The sequence below is a fragment of the Herpailurus yagouaroundi genome, unplaced genomic scaffold (genome assembly GCF_014898765.1).
Source record: "Herpailurus yagouaroundi ecotype Mexico unplaced genomic scaffold, PumYag 29, whole genome shotgun sequence".
Lineage (NCBI taxonomy): Eukaryota > Metazoa > Chordata > Mammalia > Carnivora > Felidae > Herpailurus > Herpailurus yagouaroundi.
In genome coordinates this window covers 96420756-96442678 of record NW_024412377.1, presented here as the reverse complement: position 1 = coordinate 96442678, position 21923 = coordinate 96420756, and the positions used below count along the sequence as shown (strand labels likewise).

The 21923-nt window shown below is 38.0% G+C and overlaps 2 protein-coding genes across 4 annotated transcripts in view; both read left to right on the top strand.

Moving 5' to 3' along the window:
• The window catches only part of TENT2 (terminal nucleotidyltransferase 2), a 73144-nt gene extending 59840 nt beyond the window's left edge, over positions 1-13304 (top strand). For both annotated transcript variants that reach the window (XM_040449891.1, XM_040449883.1), the window contains exons 13-15: positions 4999-5090; positions 10175-10254; positions 11861-13304. In XM_040449891.1, the coding sequence (XP_040305825.1) occupies positions 4999-5090; positions 10175-10254; positions 11861-11935 (247 nt within the window). In that variant the 3' untranslated portion in view covers positions 11936-13304. The remainder of the gene's footprint in view (positions 1-4998; positions 5091-10174; positions 10255-11860) is intronic.
• Positions 13305-15903: 2599 nt separating this feature from the next.
• The window catches only part of CMYA5 (cardiomyopathy associated 5), a 90888-nt gene continuing 84868 nt past the window's right edge, over positions 15904-21923 (top strand). The window contains exon 1 of one of the 2 annotated variants that reach the window (XR_005783005.1): positions 15904-16182. Coding sequence is in view for 1 of the 2 variants with exons in the window: in XM_040449867.1 (XP_040305801.1) it covers positions 16034-16182 (149 nt within the window). In the remaining variant the exon portion in view is untranslated. The remainder of the gene's footprint in view (positions 16183-21923) is intronic. The other variant, XM_040449867.1, reaches the window with a different exon arrangement.

Here is a 21923-nt window from a genome sequence, read left to right as displayed (position 1 = left end):
TCCCGCTTTGTGGGTTCAAGTCCTGCATCAGGCTCTGTGCTGACAGCTCAGAGACTGGAGCCTGCTTCGGATTCTGTGTCTCCCTCTCTCTGTGCCCCTCCCCCACTCTGTCTCCCTGTCTCCCAAAGATAAATAAACATTAAAAAAATATATTAAAAAAAAAGAAAAAGCAGAGAATGTAGATATAGAGGAATTGATAAGAGTGGGAGGTAGTAGAAATTATCTTTTGGTTGCTTTAGTTTTTTAGTGAAATGAAGGATGGACATCAACTGGGAATGATTGTGAGTGAGGAAATTTGAAAAGTGAGAGGAAGTATGAATTATCCTGTAGGAGACTAAAGGAGTGTATTAACTATGGAAATACAATATAATTGGTGGGTAGTAGCATCTAAGGTCTTTTTGAGCTAAGTCATCATAAATTTAAAGTGCATTTAAAGTTGTCATGAATTTAAAGGTCAGCATGGTTGCATATTTCTCTCCAGGCCTGTTGAGCTGCATGGGAATGAATTGGAGTAGACATAGATTTAATAATGGTTGTTTTTCTACCAAATAAGATCAATGCAGCAGGAAGGGTAAGAAAGTTGAGGGGGTGTGCACGGAAGTGGTTTATTCTGACCATAGACAGAATGTATTAAATTAGTCTCGAAAATGTGGGCACAGGGATGCATGTAGGACATCCAGGTGGTGTTTCTAGTTGTTAATTGCAAGGATTGTCCTTGAGCTTAGTATCAAGATCAGGGCTGGAGAGAGGATTTGGGAAAGAAACATCAGATTGTTAAAGCTTAGGAGGGGTGCTGTAGCATTAGAAGAAGATTGAAAGAGGTGAGACCCTGATGGACACCAGAATTTAAGGAGTCAGGTGGAAGAAAGGGTCAGGCAGAAGGAGAACCAGTCAAAACAAAACAGAACTCTAACAAAAGAAAACTCTAGGGACGCCTGGGAGGCTCAGTCGGTTAAGCGTCCGACTTCGGCTCAGGTCGTGATCTCACGGTCCATGAGTTCGAGCCCCGCGTCAGGCTCTGTGCTGACAGCTCAGAGCCTGGAGCCAGCTTCGGATTCTGTGTCTCCCTCTCTCTCTGACCCTCCCCCGCTCACACTCTGTCTCTCTCTGTCTCAAAAATAAACGTTAAAAATTTTTTTTTAAAAACAAAACTCTAGCATTAGACCAAAATTTTCTGTCTGCATAAGAAGCTTGAAATCCCTGACAAAGTTTTCTTTTTGTTTGCTTCCCAGCCCCAAATATATATTTGTTCACTTAATTAGACTAGTCTTAGCATATGTGTGTATGTATTTGTAAGTATGTATGTATATGTATATGTGTACATATATACATGGTCATATAGTATCGGACCCATAATTTTGACTTGCTTTGTTAGACTTAAATTTTAATTTTAATGTTCCTATTTAAGAAAACATTTCAAAACACTTTGTCATTAAAAAAATGGCTAGGAGAGAGTTAATGGATAACTAGCAGTCCATTATCATTACTGAAGTAAAGAAGCAGGCATCTTACCAATATAGAGTTGGTAAACTAAGTTTTATATTCAAAATATTACCATATATTATCAAATCTATTTTAGATTAAATTAAGCCCTCTAGGGGCGCCTGGGTGGTTCAGTCGGTTAAGCGGCCGACTTCAGCTCAGGTCATGATCTCACGGTCCGTGAGTTCAAGCCCCGCATCGGGCTCTGTGCTGACAGCTCAGAGCCTGGAGCCTGTTTCAGATTCTGTGTCTCCCTCTCTCTGACCCTCCCCCGTTCATGCTCTGTCTCTCTCTGTCTCAAAAATAAATAAACGTTTAAAAAAAAAAATTAAAAAAAAAATTAAGCCCTCTATCTGCTTCCCTGACACATTCCTCTTTTATAGGCTGTATCTTATTTTACACCTTAATTATTGAGTGAAAAATAATGGATTTTCATATGGAAAACAAATTACAATAGAAAAATATGGTATGATGGGAATGCAAGCTGGTTCAGCCACTCTGGAAAACAGTATGGAGGAGGTTCCTCAAAAAACTAAAAATAGAACTACCCTACGACCCAGCAATTGCACTACTAGGTATTTATCCAAGGGATACAGGGGTGCTGTTTAGAAGGGACGCATGCACCCCAGTGTTTACAGCAGCACTATCGACAATAGCTGAAGTATGGAAAGAGCCCAAATGTCCGTCGATGGATGAATGGATAAAGAAGGTGTGGCATATATATACAATGGAGTATTGCTCGGCAATCAAAAATAATGAAATCTTGCCATTTGCCACTACATGGATAGAACTGGAGGGTATTATGCTGAGTGAAATTAGTCAGAGAAAGACAAAAATCATGACTTCACTCATATGAGGACTTTAAGAGATAAAATGAACCTAAGGGAAGGGAAACATAATATAAAGACAGGGAGGGGGACAGAACAGAAGAGACTCATAAATATGGAGAACAAACAGGGTTACGGGAGGGGTTGTGGGAGGGGAGATGGGCTAAATGGGTAAAGGTCACTAAGGAATCTACTCCTGAAATCATTGTTGCACTATATGCTTAAAAAAAATAAAATAAAATAAAATAAGGAAAAATATAGTGTGATACAAGAGTTAATTAGGGCCCTGTTTTAAAGAATGACATATTTAGGGAAAATGTTTATAAATTTCCATTTGGATTCTACATTTAAATTCACCTCTAAAAATAAAAATAGTAAATAAATTATATATCATATTTTATTATTTCAAATATTTAACAATTTAGAAATATTTAAAAGCGCTTTGAAAATGCAATAGATTGAATCAGTCTAAATTATAGTTTTAAAATATTCTTTTTTTTTTTTTTTTTCCCTTTGTGAAGTACTTCAAATGATATAGTCACTTAAATAGCTGCATTATTCAGGTTGATTATAGGCTGCAGCTTAAATGATACCTGGTTAGGGATAATAAAGTGAATGTAGGTATGTAACATATGTTTCTGTGACCCAGTTTAGAACTAAGTATTGGCATGTAATATAAATTCAGGATTGTATTTCATAGAAGTATGGTGGTAAGAAGAGTTCCTTTGATAAAAAAAAACAACAACAAAGAACTGTAATTTAACAGCAGGATACAGTAGTTCAACATTCTAAATTTGTCTGAAAGAAAAAAAATCAGTCTACACCTTTTTAACATTCCAATTTTAATTTTGTTTCAGATTCAACTGTCCTTTAAGTTGAATGAGAAACAAGTAGTCTCAGGAAAAAGTTCATTTTATTAGTGAAATTTACCTCAAGTGGTATGAAGTAAAGTGTAGCACAAAGTATCATTGTTTGGTTCTGGCACCTGGTTCTATAACTCTCTCCTTTACATTGTTATTTTTTTTTCTTTTGTATTTATGTATGTATGTAATCACTATAACCAGTGTGGGTCCTGAACTCATGACCCCAAAATCGAGAGTCTCATGCTCTATTTACGACTAAACCAGCTAGATGCCCCTTCCTTGTTATTTTACAAAAATTTTGGAAACAAACTTGGACCAACAGAGCATTGTAGTTCTTTTCTATTTGGAGTTTCTACTAATGGAGCTGCTGTACACGACATATCTAAAACATGTTACTGTAATTAATACTAAGTATTTCTCTTTGATAACCTACTTAGTTTTTAAAAAGCATAAATTCTGATATGTATTCTTTTTTTAAAAAAAAAATTTTTTTTTTCAACATTTATTTATTTTTGGGGCAGAGAGAGACAGAGCATGAACAGGGGAGGGGCAGAGAGAGAGGGAGACACAGAATCGGAAACAGGCTCCAGGCTCTGAGCCATCAGCCCAGAGCCTGACGCGGGGCTCGAACTCACGAACCGCGAGATCGTGACCTGGCTGAAGTCGGACGCTTAACCGACTGCGCCACCCAGGCGCCCCTGATATGTATTCTTAATTTAAAAGCTGTCTTTGCTAAGTATTTCTAGTATTCCTGATAAGAAAAAATAGAAAGTCATACTTCAAGGATCCTATTCAATTATCCAACTTCACAAGGTGCAATGTTTTCTTGCATATTTAACATAGAGATGGATCAGTTTTCCAGAAACAAATGCCATATTGGACCCATGATTATATTCTTAGAAATTCTTTGTCTGATAAATAGAGGACGAGTAGATAAATGTTGGAGATGGAAGGTCCCAAAACTTGGTCTTTCTATTCTTACTGAAATGGTGGATAGAACTAAATATGGCTGAAAAAAAAAAAAAAATTTCACCTATTTTCCAAACTTATTTTTATCTTGTATACAAGGTGAATTGTCATACATTTTAGAGAAAATGAAAATCATACTTGTGCAGAACTATTATAAAGAAATAAAAAAACCAAACAAAACCAGAATGTAAGGTTAGTACCTACTACAGACAGACTGGTCAGTTTACCTTTCGACATGCTGATAAAATTGTTTTATTTGAATATAACTTTACTGTTAATAGCTACATCTGATATACAGCAATAACAATATGTTTTCATAGAGTATTAATTTTTCCTAAAACAGCACCTACTGGCTTCTATTGGAAAATTGCAAAATTTTCTCCCAAATCATATAAATGGACATGCACTAAACAAGATTATTTAATGATATCAGAAAACAATGTGTGATTACATGTCTTAATAAGAAATCCTTCCTGAGGTGCTAACAATGAACATAATTTTTATGTTTTCTGCTTATATTTTCTTATTTTTCATATTCATTTATTCAGTAAATATGTATTGAATGTTTACTTTGTACTAAACAATATTCGAACATTGAAAAAAATACATAAATTATCTTGGAGCTTTCATTCGGCTTGGGAGAGACACACAATAAACAGTAACATATAAATAAGCAAATTGTTGGAATTTAAGTGCTATGGAGAAAAAAGAAGGGGAAATAGGGATTGTGGTGCTGAGGGTGGAGGCGAGTTTCAGTATTCTGTGAGAAAATCAGAATGGGACTCGCTGTTAAATATGATAAACCTAATAAAATGAAAATTAAGCAAATAGTTAACACGGTATTTTTCTTCTTTCAGCTGGAACAGTCAAATGATTTCAGTTCGTGAAGCCAAAGCCATTCCCAGGCCTGATGGTATTGAATGGAGAAATAAATACATCTGCGTCGAAGGTAGCTTTCCCACAACTACTACTTTACCACCCATTTATCACCATGGTACTGAGAGAATTACTTGAATAATTTCAGTTTGTATTTCAGTTAAAATTAATACATTCATATTCAGGCTTACAAGTCTTTTAGTTATAAAATTTTCTTTTTTTTCTTCCAACTTTTTATTTAAATTCCAGTTAACATACAGTGTAATATTAGCTTTAAGTGTAGAATTTGATGATTCAGTACTTACATACACCATGCAGTGCCCATCACAAGTGCCCTCCTTAATCCTCATCACCTATTTAATCCATCCCCCCACTCTCCTCCCCTATGGTAGCCATCAGTTTGTTCTCTGTAGTTAAGAGTGTGTTTTTTGGTTTGCCTCCCTTTTTCCCCCTCTGTTTGTTTTGTTTCTTAAATTCCACATATAAGTGAAATCATATGGCATTTGTCTTTCTCTGACTTACTTCACTTAGCTTAATACTCTCTAGCTCCATCCACGTTGTTGCAACTGACAAGATTTAATTCTTTTTTATGGCTGAGTGTTTTCATTGAATTTTAAAAAATTAATTCTTTAGCTGTAAAAAATAGTAAATACGAATTTAGGCGTTTAATATTTCAGTTGGTAATATTTGAGCAGTCTTTATTCATCCCTCCTGCTTGTAGGTGATTGAAATTTAATTTCATGACTTGAAGGTGGAAGAAAATATTATCTTCATGTGATGATTCTTATACTGAGATAAAATGAGTTCTTTTATAGCTAAAATATCGATACTTAAGGCAAGCTAGGTTTTTATGAATAGTATTTATTTTACTTTAAAAATCGAATGCTCTGAAGATAATCTGTTCTCTAAAATTAATTTACATGTTGTTGAATATTTCTTTGAGTTGGTGGGAAATTGACTTCAAGAGGCAAAATTACTCTCACAGATTCCAAGTTGAAGACTTTTGTAAATCTTGAGGTAAAAAAGAATGTGTTAAGTGTTAAGTGCAGTGTTTGTAGGAAAACATCAAATTTAGAATATTTTATTCTTGGATTATATGCAACATCTTAAGCGTCTTTGAATATGAAATTTAATTTCCTGCTTTGGTGGTTGGTTAAATTGCATAGTGGGTGTGTATTATTTTAGTTACTTATGTTCTTTTGAATATTAAAAACTGTTGTGAAGTGCTGTGTGTGATGTGATCCGGTAGCTTGGCATAAGGCATTACTTTATTTTTAAAAAAAAGCACAGGCGTTCCTCGGATATATTGTGGGTTCAGTTCCAGACCACCGCAATAAAGCAAATATCACAATAAAGTGAGCCAAATGAAGTTTTTGGTTTCCTGGTCATATGAAAGTTACGTTTACCCTATATTGTAGTCTATGAGGTGTGAATAGTATTACGTCTAAAAGAACAGTATACGGGGTGGCTCAGTCAAGCGTCCGACTATTGATTTCGGCTCAGGTCCTGATCTCATGGATTTTAAGTTTGAGCTCCACATCAGGCTCTATGCTGACAGTACAGGCCTGCCTGGGATTCTCTGTCTCCCTCTCTCTGCCCCTAGCCCGTTCATGCTCTCTCTCAAAATAAATAAGATATTAAAAAAAAAGAAAGAAAAATGTACATACCTTAATTTAAAAAGACTGTTGCTAAAAAATGCTAACCATTGTCTGAGATTTCAGCAAGTCATAATCTTTCTGCTGGTGGAGGATCTTGTCTTGATGTTGATGGCTACTGACTAATCAGGATGCTGATTGCTGAAGATTGAGGTGGCTGTGGCAATTTCTTAAAATGAGACAGTGAAGTTTGCTGCGTTGATTGACTTCTTTTCACAAATGATTTCTCTATAGCATGTGAGAGCATTTTACTCACAGTATTTCTTTGAAAATTGGAGTCAGTCCTTTCAAACCCTGCTCTATTTTTTCAACTAAGTTTATGTAACATTAAATCCTTTGATGACATTTCAGCATCTTCACCAGGAGTAAATTCCATCTGAAGAAACCATTTTTTTTGCTCATCTATAAGAGCAAGTCCTTATCCATTCAGGTTTTATCATGAGATTGTGGCAAAAGTCATTCACGTCTTCAGGCTTCACTTCTTTTTTTAATGTTTGTTTATTTTTGAGAGTGCAAGTGGGAGAGAGCAGAGAAAGGGGGACAGAGGATCTGACGCAGGCTCTGCGCTGACAACAGTGTTCAGGCTCCACTTTTAATTCTACTTCTCTCACTCTTTCCACATCTGCAGTTACTTTTTCCACTGAAGTCTTGAACCTCTCAAAGTCATTCATGAGGGCTGGAATCAGCTTCTTCCAAACTCCCATTAATGCTGATATTTTCACCTCTTCCCATGAATCACAAATGTCCTTACTGGCATGTAGAATGGTGAATCCTTTCCGGAAGGTTTTTCAATGGACTTTGCCAAGATCCATATAGGAATCACTGTCTTATAGCCTTACAAAATATATTTCTTAAATAATGAAACTTGAAAGTCAAAATCACTTCTTGATCCATGGGCTGCAGAATGGATGTTGTGTTAGCAGACGTGAAAACAACAATTTTTTTTACATCTTCATCAGAACTCTTGGGTGACCAGGTACATTGTCAATAAGCAGTCATATTTTGAAAGGAATTTTTTTTCTGAACAGTATGTCTTAAAAGGTGGCTTAAAATAATTTAGTAAACTGTTGTAGACAGATGTGCTGTGATCTAGGCTTTGTTGCTCCATTTATAGAACACAGGCATAGTAGATTTAACATAATTCTTAAGGGCCCTAGGATTTTCAGAATGGTAAATGAACATTGGCTTCAACTTAAAGTTATCAGCTACATTAGCCCCCGACAGGAGAGTCCTCTTATCCTTAAGCTTTGAAGCCAGGCATTGACTTCTTTCTAGTTATGAAAATCCTAGATGGCATCTTCTTCCAGTATAAGGCTGTTTCATTTACTTGGAAAATCTGTTGTTTACGGTAGGCATCTTCACGAATTATCTTAGCTACATCTTCTGAATACATTTCTGTGGCTTCCACATCAGCGCTTGCTCCTTCACCTTGCACTTTTATGTTATGGAGGTGGCTTCTTTCCTTAAACCTCATGAACAAACCTGTGCTAGCTTCAGACTTCTCTTCTGCAGCTTTCTCACCTCTCTCAGGCTTTGTAGAATTGGAGAGAGTTAGGGCCTTGCTCTGAATTAGATTTTGGCTTAAGAGAATGTTGTGGCTATTTGGTCTTCTGTCCAGACCACTAAAATTTTTTCCGTATCAGCAGTTAAGACTTTGACTTTCATGTTCATATGCTCACAGGAATGGCTCTTTTCATTTCCTTAAAGAACTTCTTTGCATTCACAACTTCGCGTTCATTCCAAGAGGCTTAGCTTTTGGCCTGTCTTGGTGTTCAGCATGCCTTCTTCACCAAGCTCAATCATTTCTAGCTTTTGATTTAAAGTGAAAACTGTGTGACTCTTTCTTTCACTTCACTTGAATACTTTGAGGCCATCATGGGGTTATTTTTTGGCCTGAGTTCAATATTGATGTGTCTCAGGGAAAATAGGAAGGCGCAAGGAAAGGGAGAGAGACAGGGCAATGGCCAGTGGGTGGAGCAGTCAGAACACACACAGCATTTACAAAGTTTGCCTTCCTATATGGGTGTGGTTGTGGTGCCCCCTAAAAATTCCAATAGCAACATCAAAGAGCACTGATCACAGATCACTATAACAAGTATAATGATAAAAAGTTTGAAATATTGTGAGAATTGCCAAAATGTGACAGAGACAACAAAGTGAGCAAATGCTGTTGGAAAAATGCCACCAGTAGACTTGTTCACAGGGTTGCCACAAAAAACACAGTATCTGTGAAGCACAATAAAGTGAAGTGCAATAAAACAAGGTATGCTTGTACCGTGACAATAAACTCCTTTTAAAAGTAGCCTTTCTAAACAATCAAAAAATGTACATACAAAAGGAGTGTTTTAAAATTATGGGCCTGCTTAGATTATATGACAAATCTAGAGTTAACCTCTTCATCAGATTTTCTATTCTTCCACACTTTTTCCAGGTCTTTCCCCTCTGTTCCATTTCTTCTTTCTAGCCACTTGATTCTCTTTCTCTTTAGTCATTTTCTTTCAGCTTTAGAGCATACATACGTCTTCTCATCGTTGAAAATTGCTCTTGATTGGTACTGGCTCTTGTAATTAGTTTTTGTGGGGTTTTTTTTTTTTTTCCTTTTTCAGTGCCAGAATTCTTAAACTAGTAATTTTTACCTACTCCTGGCATTATTTCGGCTATCCCATCTCATTTCTAATGCCTTTAGTTATCTTCCTTTTCTCACTAGTATCCTCAATTTCCTTGTCCTCTCATATAGACAGTTTCCTTATCACTACATATGGACTCTTCTCTCTTATCTTGTGGGGGAAGGGTTAGTGGGGTGGAGGTGAATATGTGGAAGGTAACATTGGAGACGCGCGCACACACACACACACCTTTCCTTTGTGTTCTTCCTGTCTTCTATACTTGCTCTCCTGTTTCTCTTCTTTCACTGCTAAATTTCCCCTACAAATTACTGTTCTCACTGTATCTTTTTCTAAACCGTTAAACTGTCCACTCACACCATAACTTTGTACTGTTTTCCATCCTTAAGAGTATTAAACTTCTAGTTTCAAAGGTATTGACCTTTCCTCTGCTGGATAAATCAGTGGTCTTTTAAATTAAATTTAAAATTACCTTTCTGTGATATTTGACATTGACCACCTTTTTTGTGTATAGTGTTTTATTCCTTTTGATAATACTTTGTTCTTTATTTTTGGTTCTCTAAGGGTAGGGGATAGGTCTTTGACCCTTTGTCATTCTTCAGAAATCTTATTTTTATAATTTAGACTTAAAACATACCTATGCTGATGACTTTGTTTTTACTTGTCCTGTCACTTGAATTCTGTCTACCTTATTAGATGGTTCACAGGTATATAAAACTTTCTTATGCAGATATCTAATTAGGATTCACAATGTGCACTTGCTATTTCATAGGTTAAAAACTGTCAAATATTGGCTCTTTCATATAGTTCAACCTAATATAGAAACCAAAATTCTCATTTTAATAATTTCTTGTTTATATGTGCATTTGACACTCTAGAACCTTTTGATGGAACAAATACGGCCAGAGCTGTGCATGAAAAGCAGAAATTTGACATGATCAAGGATCAATTTTTAAAGGTAAACAGTGTATGAGATTAACTCTAGAAACCTTAGTGGACTAGTATGCTTTGAAAATGGAAAAAAAAAATCTAATAGGACAGAGTAGCCGTGGTTCCTGTGTTATGAAGCTGTTAATGTAGCACAATAGAGAATTCATGACTTGCTAGATACACTTTTCCTACAGAGAAATCGAACTCTGTGTTCATTTACATGGCTTTCATTTTCATGGAAGTAAGCATCAAAATGAGTGAATAAAACCTAACTGACTCCTTTCTGTCCTTGAAATATCAAGGAACTACTATAGCTTTAGAAGAAAGCTAATGTTTGTTCTATGATTTTTTTTCTGTATACCCCATTGTAACAAGGAATTCGGGCACCATTTTATCTTTGTTTATATTTTGAGAAATTAAAAAAATCAATGTGTATATTTGTGTACACACACATTATATATAAACCTCAGTGATATATATATAAAATATTGTTTATTCCTTCACTCTTTAGTCCATAATATGAATTTATTCATCGGTGATTTTGCTAGGTGTGGTTTCTTTCCTCAAGGAGTTCGAAGTACTGTGTAAAAACACATTGATGTAAATATATACTATGAGACAGATAGGAGAGAATGCCTCATTAAAGAAAAAAAGATCAGCAAACTGTGAAGGTCATTTTAGAGGAATACTTTTTCATTAGACATACAAGTAGACTTTATTTTGATGATAATTAAAAATGTAAGTATGTCATATTACAAGCTGTCTTTCACATTAGGTCCTCTTTTTATCAACCAGAATAGAAAATTTAAAATTAATAGAATTCTGCAGGGCAAAACAAATATCCAAGAGGAAATATTTAGGTCTATCAGATTAAACTGAGAATTCAAAAACAGCATTGCTACATTGTGGTTTTTCTTGATGCCTGAACTTTCATTTAGGATTGTTCAGCTATAAAACCAATACTTTTAGTCAGTTGAACAACTGAAGTAAGAATAAACCAGATACGCAGTCACTGAGTAGTGAGCCAAATCTGTAGCCTGTGAATAAGAATTTGTTTTTTTTCTTTTTGATAAGTTCTGTGTGCTCTTCTTTTTCTGAAGCACATGAAAGTGGTTTATTAGAGATTTACTCTCTGCTTTGTAGTACTATTTTTAATTGGAAAAGCTTATTGATGCAAACTAGTCAACCAAATAATTGAAATAATCTCACACTCTCTCAAACCCCAAAGGTTTTGTCTTAATTACTTTGCTATTTTAGATGAAATTATTTAAGTCTGTGAGTAAATGTTAATATTGTCATTTGTATCTTTTTGTACCACCTATGTGTCTGTCCCTTTCTTTATTAATAAATTGGAACCACACAGGTATAGGGTTTTTAAATAACATTTTCTTTTCTGACAGCAGAAAAAAGACATTTACTATATTAAAAACTTGGGAGATAAAAACACATACATACACACACACATATACACACACACACACACACACACACACACACACACACACACACACAAAATCACCCCAAATTTTACCTCCTAGAGAGAACCACTGTTAACATTCTAGTAACTCTCTTTTCAGTCTTTTGTTCCACTTATATTTTATGTTTTAAGAATTATTTTTTTCTTTTTCTCCCAGTCATGGCACAGATTGAAAAACAAAAGAGATTTGAACAGTATACTACCTTTAAGAGCTGCTATCCTGAAAAGATAACTGGCTTCTATATCTTAATAAATTCTTCTGAGAAATAAAGAACAATAGTAACACCATAATGCATTTTGTTTACCTCCATCATGGTTTCTTTTTAACTGTTCTTGTTTTCATGTTTTATTTTTAAGAGGACATACTTATATAAAGATTGCATATTTTATTATGACATTTCCTAATAAAACCCTTTGATTTAAAGATGTATTTTTGAAAATGTTTACATTGATTCGTAATATTATGGCATGGATTTTCAAGAGATCAGATAAAATATTTTTGGGGGAATTATCTGAACAAATAAAAGGTTTTTGATATAACTTCAATTAATTATACCACATGCTAATACTGAAGGGATGTGTGGAATTTTGGAAAGGGACTGATTCACACATACTTAACATATAACGTACAGTATATAGTTTGTTGCCTGTCTGTTCTGGTAAAGTGAAGATTCAAGCCAGTTATTCAGTTACTTGAAACGAAATCTGTAATTTCACTGAAATCACTGCAGAGGCATGAAATACTGGACAATTGCCTTAAGTCTTCACTTGACTCTCCGGGATAGACTGAGGCTTTGGGTGTGTCTATATTAGCATTTCATTAGTACCTCACATGCTTTTGATGTACTCTTGAGATTGCTTTAAATTTTTGTTGAAAACAGTACATTTTGCACTGTAGTAATATGAGCACCCTGTATTGTTTAGAGGTTAGTAAGTTGTTTTAAAGAATTAGTTCGTTGTAGATTTTTGAAAAGATGAAGTCCCCTGTGCTTTATGATAGTTCAGTGCAATGTGCACTTTTACTTTATTTCACGTTTTCCTGCTTTTATTTTCCCTGTAACATGAAGCAACAGAAACTGAAAGATCAAAGTTGAGATTATATCCTATTGACAGTATCAGAGTTTGTCTGTGTACAAGTGTAGGATTGTAATCTAAACTGGAATTTTTAGGCAGTAAGCCACTATAAAATGTTTTAGGTAAGACAAAATTATTATAAATAAAAGCTTAATGTTTGTAAAGATATCTTTTTTAGTATTTTTTTCCATATGAAGAAGTAGTGGTGGCTGCTAAAAAAAACCTACAGTGTTTATTAAGATTGATTATGGTTTATGTAAATATTTGTAAATTGGTCAGTGCCTGTACATTTAAATATGAAGAGTAATCTTGAAAACAATTTTAACTTTTTCAGAAGGACTGTGTACAACTTCTTTGAGACCTGCTGTAGCACAGTTTGTACCTCTAATGTATTTGAGTTTTTTGCAGACCAATTCAAATGCTAAGACTTTTGCTTTTCTTTGACTTGTAAAGGTGCAGATTTTCATTTCTTCTTTAAGTTTAAATTTTTGTATGATGTCAAATGGAATAAAGTTTATATATGGAAATTGTTGATGTGTTGATTTTTTCTGTGTGAGGCTTTACTTATGAGGTGAGGCTGTAGTTATCATCTAGAACTGAGCTGAATCTAATTTTTATGCTTGATAACTTAGGTTATACAGAAAGTCTCAGAATGGAGATCATATTTGGTTAAGCCAGCTAAGCACATCAACACCCTATTTCTGTGACATTATTTAGAATAAAGCTTTCCACATAGGTGAATTTTTTAGATTACTGATGTTTTCTCACCTTTGAAGCAATTAAGCTTTACAGATCAATTCTTTTTCTTGGAAAGTTTCCTAAAATATACACTGTGCAACTCTTCTTTATTAGAATGTATTGAACATAATATTTTGGTGATGACTGGGCATCATTAAAAACAGTAAAAAATAGTCCTCATGCTCTGTGGTAATACTGTATAGCTCTCAGGGATGGGGAAGTGTGTAGGGAGTTCTGCCTTTATAGTATTAGGACATTTCCTAAGAAAGCCCTAGCGTTTACCATGGTATGGACTCTTCCACTGCCACTGTTTTCTCAGCTCTCAGTGCCATACCCCATCAACCCCATCTTACTGCTGCTACTTTTTAACTATCTTGCTACAACAAATGCATAAAGAAGTTAATAAACTTGTACCCGTTTCTAAGTCAATAGACTGAAACCTAAAATTATGTATCTTGTGATAGCCAAATATGTCAAATAAGTGGCTGTTAATATATGAGGAAATTTTTTAGACTTTTAAATTATTTTCAGTTTGACTTACTTGTGTGGTGAATAATACATTCTTTTATTTTCTGTTTGTATTGATCTGGCCATTTCTATATGTTCGCAAGTATCATTAAGAAAATAGTGTTAGGAAGTTAAAAATGTGCAGTCTGTACTGCAGCCAAGTTTTGGGTTGGTTTGAACTGGAATCTTTGCAAATAAATCTTGTTGGCTTTAGTTAGTGTTCCCAAGAAATGTTGAGTGAAATGCAAGGAATATACAGTGGCTTTCTATACTTTTGATTAGTGTTTAACAGATTCCCACAACTGTGATTGAATGCTTTTTGTCCTAGGTGAGCAGTCATTTGGGATTACTAATTGGAAAAGCCTGGCTCATGTTAGGATAATTATTGCTGATGTTAAACCTGGTTTAGTGAACCCTGGAAGACTGGACTCTTGTCTCTTCCCTTCTCACACATACCAGCTGATAATTCTGAACTATCTGCAGTTTTTTGCTCACAGACTTAATGTACACCTATAATCTAGTGTAACTGGTGAATACAACCTAACTTATGTTCATCATATTTAACAACTCTGTGAACAGAATTTGTGGTAATTAAAAATACATGTCTATTCTAGCCATAAAATCATCCTCATGAAAATAAGAATATGCATTATAAAGATCTCTCTACCTGTTCTATGTACTGAGCAGGTCTGGTCCTGTTCTCTTCAGGGGATATTCATTAAGCATCTACTATGTGCTAAGTACTTTGCTTCCTTCTGGGCCCGTAAGAGATGGGGATGGTGGGGAAAAAAATGAGTAACAAATTTACGAAATGTACAGAGGGAAACAGACACATGATTTGGATATAGGATTGAATTTAACCTGAGCATTTCAGAGAAAGGTAGTGATCTTGAATGGTGAGTCACCAGGTATATAAAGGTGGGAAGAACCTTTCAGGCAGAAGGAACTGTGTAGATAAGGGTACAGTGGTGTGGCTTAATAAATGTTGAGAATCGTGACTTCTAAAGAAACCAGACAGATGTGGGCTGTTGTTATCCAGCATTCATCTTCTCGAGGAGCTTGAGCTTTCGTCCTTGAGCACAGGGACGCCATTGCGTTTTAAGCATGGGCATGACATGATCCAGCCAAAGGTCTAGGGCGTTTGGGTTGAGTTTCAGACAAAACTTAGACGTTGACCAAAGTGGGGAAAATTATTTCTCTTCAAAGTTATTAGGGGAGATAATGTCCCGACTGAACAGGCTAGGGGCCACGGGGTAAGAGAATACACAATTCATATGCAAACATAAAAGGAGCCAATACTGAAAGAACAACGGTTTAAAACTGGGCTTATGAAAAGGGCAGACTTAGCTGCTTCCCCCTGGATCACTTACACTGGGCAGGAGGCCTTGAGCAAGCCAGCTTCCCAAACTCTTGTGAGCCTCAGGTTTCTGATCTAGAAAACCAGCATTGCGGTTCAACGTACCACCGCAGAATCGTGAGGGGATAATGAAAGCTAGACCCTTCACAGTGTGCCTGAACTAGCAACGGCTCTGCTCAGGAAGGAGTAGTTATTTGGTTGGGATGAAAGGTTTACCAAGAAGTTCTGTGCCAAACACACGGCCTACCAAACCCACACTGGGGGAAAGAGAGGCGGGGCTGGGTGCCTATTCTCCTTTCAGCAACCTGGTGCAGCTGAAGCCTGTCCCCCTCGGAGTGATGATCGCTGCTGGCCCAAAGGGCCGCCTGGGATCCGCCTAAACGGGTGGGGAGGGCTGGGGGGCGGGGGGAAGTTGGCAGACGCGGGGGAAGAGGAGAAGCTGAGCCCGGGCCCCAAGAGCTCGATGGCGAAACTTTGACGCCTTCTATTTAAAGTCGCGGGGCCAGCCCGCCCCCCCCCCCGGGCCGGGAACCCGAGCCGCGCGCCGGGGCAGGGCCGAGCCGGGCCGGGGCCAGAGGCGCAGTCAGAGGGAGAACACCAGGCGCGCGCGGGCGGCTCCGGCTCCAGCTCCGGCTCCGGCCCGGCAGAGGCACGATGGCGAGCAGCGACAGCAACCACGCCGCGGAGAGCCCCTTCGGCTCCGACGGGGACGAGGAGGCGACCCGAAGGCCGGAGAGCGACGAGGAAGAGGAGGACGAGGAGGACGAGACGGCCGCCGAGTCGGAGGAGGAGCCGGACGCCAGGTAGCGTGCGCCCCTCTCCTGAGGCCGCAGCCCGAGCGCGGGCCCGGCCGAGGGCCTGGAGGTGCGGCCGCGAGGGCAGGTGCTTCGCAGGCCGACTCCGCACGCTTCCCTTTTCTTTCTCTGCGCTAGAGTTCGTTTCCTCCGAGCTCAGCACTTTGTCTCAGGGCGTGCTGCCGTGGTAAGGAACTTGAAGGTGAAGGTGCTTGCTGTCAGCTGGAGTGACAGGCCCGCCTGCAGCGGCAAAGTTCACGACCGCCCCCCTTCCCTCCTTCACTCCCCCCTCCCTCCCAGCAACTTGTGACTTGCTGCTCTTGTTTATTCCCGGGGATTTACTTAGGGTCCTGCCTGACCACAGAATGTGCTGAAACGCTCATGTTTGGCCCAAGGCTTAGGAACAAACGTGAAAGCCCGAGCTAGAAGAGAAGGGGGTACGGAGTGGGGGTGGAGGCGGAGAAGGCTGCTCTGGAACCTTCAGATAACCGGAGGTCTCTTGGAAGCCAGCCCTGGACCAGATCGCTATGAGAGGGCTTTAATTTGGTACAAAGGCTTACAAATTCTTTGGACGAAAGGAGCCTGACTTTCAATAACCCCTCTTCTTAAAATCGTGCTTTCCCCCCACTATGGTTCCAAATATCGTTTCAATGAATGTGATTGCAACTAGGTAATATTGTATAAAAATATGGGTCTCCTTCTACTTCCATCTCCCTCCCTCTCTTCATGTACGTCCTAAAATGAGAACATTAGAAATCACCAGGGAGAGAGTCGTGTTTTGTTTGCTTGTTTTGGTTTTTTGTTTTGTCAGTCAGTCATGTCCTTTCCGAAATCTATTAATATCAGTAGAAAGGCTCTGTAGGTGACAGATCGATGTGCAACATTTCAGAATGCCCCTCTCAAAGTTAGAAGTTCTGTCCAACCAAAGCCCACAGAGCTGAAGTTGAAGTAGCCCACAGAGTAGCACTGATTAAGCTGAATGGTCAGTCAGATAAGAAGACTGGAATGTAGGTTACATACTGACCAAGCAATTGCCGAGTGGGAAGCAGGCACAGTCCCTGCCCTCAAGGACTTTATGGAAGAAATTAGGGCGCAATATGGGGAATATGAGTCTATGTGCTAAAGAAATGAGAGGGGCAGGGGGGACAGACCGTGCATACTGTGGAAGCTCAGAGGAGAGTATGTAGATGTGTGACTGCCTTGAGAGGAAGTGGGCATGACCTGGGCCTTAGAGAGTAAGCAAAAGATGCAGAAAGGAGAGGCAGAAGAGAAGGCACCTGCGGGAAATGGAGGAGGGAGTAGGCACCGGTGATTCCCGGGCAATACTGAGAAGGGAAATCTGTCAATCTCAGCCTTTAGAACCTTTTCCCCTAAGTGGCATTGGGGATCCTTATATCTTAGCCCAACCAGAATTTACCACCTAGAGAATTTGAAAACTCCAATGTGAGCAGCTGACAACGATTCCAAACACCATGCTGGGATTCCTTTGCCTTTTTCAGGTAAAGATAGGATTTATCTGCAGTAAGTTTCGGCCTGCTCTGACTGCAGGTGGTCAGGTGGACACCAAGGCCAGCGTTGGGATTAGTAGAGTGAGGGAAACAGGAGGAAATGGGCAGGTGGCTGGGCGCTGAGGCTTTGTAAACCATCACACTTTTACATTTTGGATTTGATAGCGTGAGTAACAAGAAATCAGTAATTCTGAGCAAGATTTAGCTAAGATTGGAAACACATTGGAGTTAGGGGAAGGTTACTGACAGCAGATTGGCAGATTGGAAAGTTGGTTTTCGGGAGGGCTCCGATCAGAGAGACAGTAGCAAAGAGGAAGAAAGGTGTGTAGAGATTGAATCATGGTGAGGGCCAAGGGAAAGGAGATGGCAGGGAGGCTAAAGGTAGAGAAGTGTCAGTGGGCAGGACCTCCTGGGGGAACTGAGAGTCCTGGACTTTTTACTATCTTGAAGTATTGTTAGAAATCAAACCATTTTGTTGTGTGTACGTTTACAAATATGGCCTAAAGTTCTTTTTCTTCTGAGGCTAGAGGTGAGGACTTGGAATATTCTGTAAAGGATGGGAGGTAAGAATGATGTCTCATTGTTCTTCACCCCTTCCTCTTGCCTCTTCTGCCAACGATTTACAATTATGAGAGGGTCTACTCACTCTGTGCCAGGCTTAGTGCTAAGTGTTTACGTATGTTTTGTCATTTTAAACCCTCCCAGCAACGCGATGAGATGACTGTCCTTTTATAGATGAGGAAACTGAGGCTTTGTATAATTTCCTGAGGGTATAAGGCAAGTCATTATAAGAACCAGGATGTGAGCCTGGGTGTTTCCTCCAAGCCACTGCTGGACTTTCACCACCTGCCTTCCTTTGCAGGACAGACCTTTATGTAGGTGAGACTGGAATGGCTCCAACTAGCTTCTGCCTTGAAAAATTCATAGAGCAAAAGGAAAGACCTCATCTTTTTGCATAATAGTGGAAATTTTCCCCCTTCGTGAATGGAAAAGTTGTTTGCATTTTCTTGGAGGTCAGAACCTTTCTCAGAAGTTAGATTACAAACTGATTTTTTTTAAATTAAGAGGCACATAATAGTAAATAAATGGAAATAGCCTAATAGTAACAGAATGACTATTACATCTACTTTATGTGTTATTATTAAGCCATTATTAAAATGCTATTTATTATAGGTTTCTTAAAATATGGAAAGTATATATATTGAATAGGAAAAAAATGTTCACTGTAAAATTTAGAATGATCTCACTGTAAAATAAAATATGTATTGGGAATAGGCCTAAAAGGTTAGTAAAGTTTCCTAAAAAGTTAATAAAGGTTACCATAATAAACATAATAAAAGGTTAATAAAGACCATTTCAGGAATGGTATATAGAGTTTTCTGTATAGCCACCTTTCTGAATCAAGGGAAAAAAATCCCTTTTAATTATAAAAATGCTTTTCTAGTGCAGACAAGCTCACCATTACACATACCAATGCTTATATCGGATCAGAGAACTACCCTCCTGATGTATCATTTAGTGATATGAATATGATATATGGCATGAAAAAGCCTGAGTGTGAATCCTGTTAGCCATTCTGTCATGAGCAGATTCCCTATTTTGTCTTAGCCTCAGTTTTCTCATCTGTAAAATGGTAGTAATAGTTCCTAATGTATAAGGAATGTATAATGTATAAGGTTGTCATAAACTATGTGAATGTAAGAGTACTTGCCTTTAGTAGGTTCCCAATAAATTTTAGTTTCTTATCTCCCTTCAGATGAATCATCATTGGCCATCAGATGAGTCACTATTGGCCGCAAAGCTATTTCTTCTGCCCACCTTCATCAATGAGGGGAGCATAATGGTCTCAGTTTTCAATGAGTAATGATCCTGTTCCACTTTGACATTTTCCTGTATTCATTCACTAAACATTCATGGAATGCCTACTGATTGCCATGGACCATGCAAGGTGCTAGAGATACAAAAATTACTAAGAATCCATTACTGTCCCATGGTATTCATATTCTACTTGGAGAAACAGAAAAACATAATTATGTCACTAACTTTATAAGTGATTTAAGGGGGAAAAAAGGTCCTTATGAAGTACCTCAAAGTAGGGAGAAAGTCCTGGAATCCATCCTGCCTGGAAGGATTGGAGAAGGCTTCCTAAGGGGCTTTGGAGCAGGGTATTCAATGCTAAAAGTGCCTAGAAAGCTAATAATTTGTGGATATCAAAAAAATATTTTTGTGTCGCTAAAACTTCATACCAAAGTTATATGTGAAAAGCATCTCTATAAAACCTACAGGATTTCAGAGCTGGGAGAAGCTTTAGAAATTTCTGTTCCCAGAGAATCCTTTTGCAGATTCAGAAACTGAGTGTCAGGAACATTTGTTCAAAGTCACACAGCTTTTTAGTGGTAGAGTTGGGACTTAATCCAGGTGTCTGAGCTCCAATCTAATGTTCATTAGTTTATTCTTTCAACAAATGTTGATTGATTGATTGATTATTATGTGCCGACACTTTCTAGGCACAAAGGATATAGCAGTGGACAAAATGAACAAAGTTTCTGTCTTCCTGAGAGTGACTTTCCAGTCTGGGGAGACAAATAAACAAAGATGAAATATGTCAGGTGGCAACAAGTGGTATGAGAACACGTGTAGCAGGATAAGGGTTTCGCTGCTTTGGAGAAGGTGGTGAGGAAGGCTTTCCCGATAAGGTGACATTTGAGCGGAGACTGAAGGAATGAGGGTTCTAGGCAAAGGGAAGAGCTGGTGTCAGGGCTCGGAGGCAGGAATATGTGTGGCTGATTTGAGGACACAAGGAGGTTGGGTTGCTGGAGCAGAGTAAGTAATGAGAGTGGAGAGGTGGAAAGGGAGTCTGAGAGGTAGTTGGGTTGCAGATCAGGTAGCATTTTGCAGGCCATAGTAAGGACTTCACATTTTATTCTGAGTGAAAAAGGAAGCTGGATTCAGTCTACCAAATCACTCAAGGTTTAAAACAAACAAACAAGAAAAACATGGTGGTTGCGGTATTGCATTAAATAGTAAGGGCCCATACATTCATATACTCATTGATATTTATTGGACATCGACTATATGCCAAACACTGTGCTAAATGTTTCAAATTCATGGTGTCCTGTATGGTGGGAAATATGTAAATGTGCATTCATTATTTCTGCATTTTTCTGACTGCAGAGCAGTGAAGCAGGACTCTTTTAGTCTTTCTGACAGATCACTTAGAAATTTTTCAGTATTTTTGCTTTGGATCATTTTTCTGTTGTTCAGTTTTAATTTCTCTGTTTAAGCACAAAGGATTTTTGCCACAGCAGTACCCAAAACCTAAAAATCCTCTTGAATTGCAGTTTTGCCAGTGTCTGTATAAAAATAGGTCTGTGTAAGCTGATAGAATTAAAATTATTAGTGACATTTACATTTAAGTAATCATTGTAAGAAACAAAACTTTTGGAAGGTGAAGGGAGTTTGTAAGTGGTTTTTGTTATCAGTACGGAGCACTCTGTTTCCATGTATCTATTTATATGATGGCTCCCACTGCTGTGCTTACCCAGGTGTTTTGACAAGTGTGTCATTTGAGCCAGCCCTCTTTTGAGGTCAGTGGAAAGAGCTGCGAGGGGAGGGGTGACTGCTCAGGATGCCAGAGACGGAGGGAGGAGAGAGGATAAAACAGGCGCTTGGAGCCAGAAACTGAAGAGCTATTTGAGTGTTGGCTGCGTGAGCATTACATGCCCTTGGTTAGACTTTGACTCAATATAAGGAATACAGCAAGAGTTGTTGTTGTTGTTTTTAAACAGCAAACCTACTAATGTGTATGACATATTGACTGTAGAATTTTACAAAAACAAAAGAAATGTATCCATTTCCTGGATATTCTGAATCTGGGCTTAGTGAAAACCTTGACTCAGTGCAGACAATATAGCCAAATTCCCCTTCCAACCAAGAAAACTTAGAGAATCAGGTTTAAGAGACGGGATGTGGTCTGTACCTGAAATAGTAATCTTTGGCTTAGTCCAGCATTCTCCAGTAGACATATAATGTGAGCCACATATGTAATTTAAAATTTTCTAATAGCCACCTTAAAGTCAAAAGAAACAGGTGAAATTAATTTTACTTTATTTTATTCAACCCAATATACAAGTTATTATCATTTCAACATGTCATCAATATAACATTATTACTGGTATATTTTACATGTTTTTATGATAAGCCTTTAGATTTGATGTGTATTTTACTTTCACAATGCGTCTC